The sequence below is a fragment of the Ursus americanus genome, chromosome 13, assembly GCF_024610735.1.
Source record: "Ursus americanus isolate L20-20 chromosome 13, mUrsAme1.1.p, whole genome shotgun sequence".
Classification (NCBI taxonomy): Eukaryota; Metazoa; Chordata; class Mammalia; order Carnivora; family Ursidae; genus Ursus; species Ursus americanus.
In genome coordinates, this window is record NC_142139.1 from 25,536,947 (window position 1) to 25,544,392 (window position 7,446).

Consider the following 7,446-nt stretch of genomic DNA (forward strand, 5'->3'; position numbering starts at 1 on the left):
AGGGAGAAAATGGAATTTTAAGAATTGTTTGGAAGCAAAAGTTAAAAAGAAGAAAAAAATATCAAATAAGTACTGAAATTCAAAATTAGATATACATAAAAAATACCCAGGGGTTAGCAGATGCATACTCCAACACCCATTTCTACTCTCCTATCTTCCTGTCATAAGTGCCTTCTGCACAAAACTTAGAAAGTTGATTACTTCTTCAATTCTAGTGGCAGATCTTGTTTAATCTATATACCAATAATGGACAATAAGAACTGAGGCAGAAAGTTGTTAAAAGTTTTCTAGGAAAGACATTACCTTCTGAATGTTGCTGTGTCTCAGTATCATGACAGGAATTCCTACAGTCATCTTGCCATTTCCCTGATGATAAAGCTGAGACGGGGAGGGGAGAAGAGCCAATAGCCTCCAAAGTGGTACAGAAGTCTTAGAATACTATGCCTGAAGACATTTAAACTCTGAATATTTTGTTACATAAAATTTTCTTTTCTAGTGGGAACTGGAATTTTCTTTTCTTTTTTTTTTTTTTTAAGATTTTATTTATTTATTCGACAGAGAAAGACAGCCAGTGAGAGAGGGAACACAAGCAGGGGGAGTGGGAGAGGAAGAAGCAGGCTCATAGCGGAAGAGCCTGATGTGGGACTCGATCCCGTAATGTCGGGATCACGCCCTGAGCCAAAGGCAGACGATTAACCGATTAACCGCAGTGCCACCCAGGCGCCCCGGGAACTGGAATTTTCTATCAGCCAAAGGTATCATGAGGACATTTAATTTGTTCACTCTTTAAAATGTAGATTAAAAAAATCTTTTTTTATCTACTGTTTTATCTGTTTAAAAAAATATATTAGAAAGCATATTTTCTAAATACAAGTAAGCTAATTCTAAATCCTCAACATGTTAGCTGAATTTTACTTTAACAATTAAATGCAGAAATGTTTTAAAAATAGTCACTTATTGGGGTGCCTGGGTGGCTCCGTCAGTTGGGCATTGCCTTGGGCTTGGGTCATGATCCCAGGGGATCGAGCCCTGGCAGGGAGCCTTCTTCTCCCTCTCCCGTTCCCCTGCTTGTGCTCTCTCTCTCTCTCTCTCTCTGTCAAGTAAATAAATCAAATCTTTTAAAAAATTAGTCAATTATTCCTCATGAAAATTTGATCTACATTAGTGGATCTTTTCAATCATGGTCCCATAATTATGAGTAACTATAAAAGAAATATTAGTTCTTAAGGAAGTTGGTGTTTTAAAACATGAACTATGAGTATCTTCATTTAAAAATGCAAGTTGTTTTCAGTTTACTCCTAGGACAAACCAATCTTTAGAAAATTAGAAATACTTAAAAATTAAATAAAAAATCATTTTTAGACATGTCTTTACCATTGAAAGATTAAACCTTATTTGATCTTTTCTCAATGGATTTATAAAAAATATTAAGAACATGAAATTACCAATTTTAAATTACTTTAAAATGTTTATTTTTACTAACTAAAGATTTTCATTTAAAAATTTAAAAATATTCAGAAATTTTATATTTTTAAGTAAATGTTAGAAGGCACATTTATTGAATTGGCAATGCATGCCAGCAGGCATCTACAACAAACTTGGCAATGTTTGTAGGTAGAGGAAGGCAAGAATAGAAGCAGTGGCTCAAGGCACCTATGTAAATTAGCTCTTAGTGGAATGCTTATCAGAAAAGTAAAGATTCTTCTTATTTATCAAGGCACTTGGGCATCATGATTAAATTTTCTTCAAAGAATGAACTTGTACTGCCAACTAGGATGACTTGATATTATCACACACACACACAAAATTGAAAATGAGCAAAATTCAAATAAATTAATCAAGAAAATCCACAGGATTATGTATTTTTGTAAACTAACCTTGTCATTTCTTACAGTAAATATTAAAAATAAGCAATTTCTACTAAAATGGTAGAATACTGTGTCATGAAGCTACAGCTATAATTCATCTAGACATCTGATATTATGTCCTATTAATTCCTTGTGCACATAGAGAGAACTCAGTTCCCTGATATCATCTTAACAATCCATTTACAAGCATTATGACATATTGTTCAAATATTTGAACACTTTGATAGAGTGGATTATCCAGAAAGAGATGTCAAGGCTTGACACACCTACAACACTTCCCAGTCTTATTGCCCAGTCTTCTTAAAAACTCTCTTTTTTTGAGGTAAATACTTCTCAACACAGTGATTCAGAGGCCCAATGAGTTCGAGTTCGCATATGAGTCTCACAAGGATTCTTACAGTAGGTAGGTATTTACCAAACATATTAATAAAGCTTGAAAAGCAAGATATTTTAAGAGGTCTACCATAGGCTGTGGCGAAGATACTCCATAGATAAAAGTTTGCTTAGAAATTACCGAGAATATAAACCTCTGAATGTAATAGAAGATGATACAGATTAATTGTGTGTGTGTGTATTTGAGTTGTTCAAAGTGTTTTGAATTATAACATCAAAGCCATCTAAGTAAAAGACTGAAAATTCTGAGTTTAAATTTAACTTTGGAATGACCCTCAAAACTATAAACAAAGTGAGAATATAGGGGAAAAAAGTCTAAACTTTTGTTCTTAATACATAAAGAAATGTAACAAATCTATACAAATAATAAAAAAAAACAAAACCCAAAAGGAAAAGAGATGAAGATCATGAAACATTAGGTCACAATTATGAAAACACAGATGGCCAACAAATACAAGAAATCCTATTTAACTTTCGTAGTAATAAAAAAAAAAAGTAACCATGAAATATTTTGCTTTACATATCATTTTGAATTGGCTAACAACTTAAACACTCTTGTTCTTGGAATATATGGAAATGGGCAGCCCTCCACACTGATAATGGAAATGTAAATGGCACAAGTTTTCTGGAGAGCACTTGGGCAATATTTATCAAAGTTATTTTAAAAATTACTGCCCTTTTCAACATTAATTCCAATGAATCACACATTTTTCTTAAGAAAATAATTGGATATATGAGCATACACAAGTTTGCAAGGATGTTTATCTCAAAGTTATCTATGACAGAAGAAAAAAAAGGGTGGGGGTAGGAAACAATCTAATAACCTTTATCTGTATCAAGAGGAAATTCATTATATTATAATACAAACATTTAAGGAATAAAACTCATTAAAATTCTAATGCAAATAATTATTTGTGGATATGGAAGTTGAGTATGGCATATTGTAAAATTAAAAAAGTACTTTGTAATAAGGTTATAATGATTCTACTTTTGTTAAATTATCTATGTGTATATGTATACAAAATTGGGAGGATATGCAACAAATTTTAACAGATTTGTCTGCATAATAGTATTATAAGTTGCTGTAAGTTTTTCATTGTCCATAATTTTTTCATTGTCCAAAAGGGACTTTTAATTTAGAAAATGTGCCATGAACAGACACATAGTATATACAAAAATAAATAGAAACAGATTTTCTCATTCTTTCATAGCTAAACTATTGCCAAAGAAAATCTTTTAATATATCTTTTGTACTGGTAATATAAGAAACAGAAGATTTGAGTATATGGTTACAGGAAACCTCTAAGCAGAGTTAAAAAAAAAAAACAACAACAAGAACAAAAAGCTATTCTCCAGACACCTTTGGTAAAACAGAATTTTAGAAGTAATTATTTAAATATAAATAAATAGCTCTTGTCTCTGTTTCCAAGGTGGATTTCAAATAGCACATAATAAAAATCAATATAATAAAACCCTTTTTAAAAGTATAAAACAAAGCTGAGTAATATTGATCAAGAGTAGGAGAGAGAGAGGTCTGGAAATGGGACTAAAAATCATTCTAGAAAATAGGCGAATTGATGTAATTCCAATTTATCAGAAAATTAGTGAGCTTCTGATAAATTGAGGCCAAAACTGAATCTTAATGGGTTATGTATCTCTAATGTTCTAATAGAAAGAGACATGAGTTCACAAAAATAAAAAACAAACATACTCTTCTAAACCCTGAGATAGTATCATTACATCGAACAATATAAAATAGAGATTGAAAAAGAATTGTTAAACAGAATTTCTATATTCTCTATATATGACTTTTATAATATCGGTGTCTGGTAAAAACTTAAGGCATAATACTAACCTGTATAGGTATGATGAGAATTAAGACCAAGCTAACTTTTTGTCACCTTAATTGATAAAAGTTTATAACTTAAGGAATGTAGAAGTTAAAGTTTTTACTATTCAAGTCCCAATTTTGATAACTAGTAAGCGCAAGAATTACATATAGTCTACCAATGGAAAGAATAGAAAAATATCCTATAAATCAGGTTTGTAGGCAACATTAGAAACCTCCACCGTTAATTTCAGCCATCAGAAAAACAATCATGTCAGGACAGAAATTCAAAAGAAATTCAGCTATTTCCTAGTACTTTAAGCATTAATTCAAAATGAAATTAGATATTGAGTTTATACTAGCAATTCTTAAACTTTTGGTTTCTTTAAAAAGCTTAGATGAGAAATTAGAAAATTTCTGTTTGTAAAAATAAATTACTTTGTGATCCTTAGGTATAAGAACTATTTTTAGCATATTTTCATAGAAGAAATTAAAGCTAGCAAATTATTAAAATAATAAAGAAAATATGAAATAAACTCAAATAATTACCTCACTTCAGATGGTTTAAAATATAATAAAAATATATCTAATTATACTTATTGCTATGAATACTAAATCAAAATCAGAGAAATATACAATATTGTAATTAGAAGATGTGCCTCTGTAAAATGAATCAAGCTTCCAAGATTCATTTATTTTTCCACACAAGAAAAAAATAGCTTCGTATACAAAACCTTTTATCACAAAGTTTACTAAATTAAGCAGCCATCAGATGGGATTCGGAATTTTCTAAGGATAATTCAGGCAGAGATCACTACCATTCCCAGGCCTGCTGCAAACACTGGCTGGTGCAGGAAGTTTTTTCTCTCCTAGGGCCTCTGGGCCAGGGCGATGTAGAGTGGCTTGGAGCCCAAGATTCGGCCATTCATCTCAGCCATCGCTTTAGTGGCCTCCTCAGGAGAGGAGAAGCAGATCAAGCCGAACCCTTTGCTTCGCCCTTCTTCCCGCATTATCTTGACTCTGCTAATTGATCCAAATGAAGAAAATTCCCTCCACAGTTTTTCATCATCAATGGTATCATCGAGGTTCTTAATATAGAGCTTCATGCCCTGGCATCTCCGAAATCTCTCCTGTTTCAGCTGCTCAAACATTTGCTTTAACTCAGCCTGTCGCTCTGATTTCTTTTGCGCCCGGCCTACAAAAAGCAGCTGTCCGTTTACGTCCTTTCCATTCATTTCTTCCACAGCCTTTTTGGCAGCCTCATGGCTATCAAAACTCACAAAGCCAAAGCCTTTGGATTTCCCACTGGAATCTGTCATCACCTTAACACTCAGGGTTTTGCCATATTTACTAAAAACTTCCTTCAGTCTCTCATCATCCATGTCGTCTCCAAAGTTTTTGATGTAAACATTGGTGAATTCATTGACCTTGTTTTGGAGCTCGGCTTCCCGATCTTTACGGTTTTTGAACCTGCCAACAAACAGCCTGCAGTCCTTAAGCAGGGCCCCGTTCATCTCCTCGATGGCCCTGTCGGCCGCGATCTGGTTCTGAAAGTGCACAAACGCATAGCCCCTAGAGCCTTGATCATCACTCATCACCTTGGAGGACAGGATCTTCCCAAAAGCTGAAAAATGTTCGTAAAGGGTTTTGTTATCAATAGATTTGTCCAGATTCTTGATGAACACGTTCCCAATGCCAGATTTCCTTAAGTAGGCATCACGTTGAGACCACATGAGACGGATGGGTTTGCCTTTTATCATGTCAAAGTTCATTGTGTCCAGGGCCTTCTGGGCGTCAGCCAGCTTCAGGAAGTTCACGTAGGCATAGCCCAGAGAGCGGCGGGTGACCAGGTCCCTGCAGATGCGGATGGACAGCACAGGCCCCACAGCGCTGAACTTTTTGAACAGCAGGTCCTCGGTGACATCTGCACTGAGGTCACCCACATACAGGGATGCCTGGCGGTACTTGGCTTCTATATTCATCTCTTTGCTCCTCCCCACCGTGAGCCTGTCCCTAGCAGCTCTTGGAACGATTCCAGCAGGAAGGTGACCAGGCCACGGTCTGGGCCCGGCTCATGCGTGATGGCCTCAGGATCAGGGCTTAGAGGCCGGAGGTGGGTTCAGGGTCAGCTCCACCAGGTCAGGGCAACAGCCTCATCGAAAAGCTCCCCGCCCCCGCAAGCAACTAATTCCGCTCTAATTGTATGCTGGCAGCAGAATTCTGAAATCTCAACGAGAGGCTAGGAGGGCAAGACGTTCCTTCCCCACCGATCTGTGAGAAACCTTCAAGTGGTGGGCTGGCCCTCAATCTGAGCGTTCTCTACAGACACTCTGGTTGCTGGTTTCTGAATAAAAATAGGCCTCTCTCAGGCTGGTGTAAAGTTACAGCCGCCGGGGGAAGAACTCCACAAGTGGCGTTTGAGGCGGCTGCTCCGGACGCGCGGTGTGGGCGGAGGGCGCAGGGCCCCGTCGAGACCCGAACCCGCCCGGGGCCGAGTTGTGCAAGCGCCGCCGCCGAGGCGCGGCCGGGGCCAAGGCGGGCTGCGGGCGCCCTGGCAAACCCCGGCCGCTCGCGGCACCGCCGAGCCCGCGCGGCGCCGGGGGATGGACGGGTGGGGGAGGGGAAGCGGACCGACCGACGGACGCGGCCCAGCAGGCTGCGGCCGAGCTGGGGCTGGGGGGCTCACCCGGGCTGCGGCCGGCGGGGGGCGGGCTGGCGGCTGGCGGGAAACCCGGAACTCGCGCGCTGAACTTCCCGCGCACCCGCTGCCAAGTGGGATGTTTTCTTTTTAATATTTTTTTGAGAATGTTTTTCTTCCCCCCGCCCCTCTCACACATTTCCCACCTCCCTCAGACAGTTACGCCGAGAAGCAGGAGGCGGTGACTTGGGTGGAGAAAGGCTGACTAGGGGAGTGGCCCTAATAAACCCACCCGCCCGCAGGGCTTTGCACCGGTCTCACTGAAGGATCTTTTCCAAACGTGGATGAGGGCTTGTCACTTCCTTGCTTATAATCCTCCAATGGCTTCCTTTGACTCGGGGATGAGGCTCAACATCCTCACCTTGGGCTACGAAGTTCTGCAGTATTCCTGCCAAGTTCAAGTCTCCACTCGCTGCTAGGTTCCCCTTACTCAAATCCATGGCAAACTCACTTATTTTTTTCAGGGCCACCTTTTCAAAAATGTACTTTTCAGAAATCGGTTTAAATACTCTATCCAAATAGAGTTTTCCCTAAGGAACCTTCCCTAAGGAAAGTTTAAATTTCCCTCTTAGAAACTTACACTACACTTGTAGTTCCATGACAGTAACGGCCATGCCCATTTTATTTCTAGGCCTAAACCAGGGACTTTCAGAAATGGG

At 38.6% G+C, this 7,446-nt stretch overlaps 1 protein-coding gene across 1 annotated transcript; it reads right to left on the bottom strand.

Moving 5' to 3' along the window:
* Positions 1 to 508: 508 nt before the first annotated feature.
* Positions 509 to 6,624, bottom strand: PABPC4L (poly(A) binding protein cytoplasmic 4 like). The gene has a single exon (XM_087866445.1). The coding sequence runs from the start codon at positions 6,069 to 6,071 to the stop codon at positions 4,959 to 4,961; it is 1,113 nt and encodes a 370-aa protein (XP_087722571.1). The 5' UTR covers positions 6,072 to 6,624; the 3' UTR covers positions 509 to 4,958.
* Between the last annotated feature and the right edge of the window lie 822 nt (positions 6,625 to 7,446).

Bases quoted from the DNA above. Each gene is read 5' to 3' on its own strand.
- PABPC4L (XM_087866445.1), bottom strand. From the start codon at position 6,071: ATGAATATAGAAGCCAAGTACCGCCAGGCATCCCTGTATGTGGGTGAC.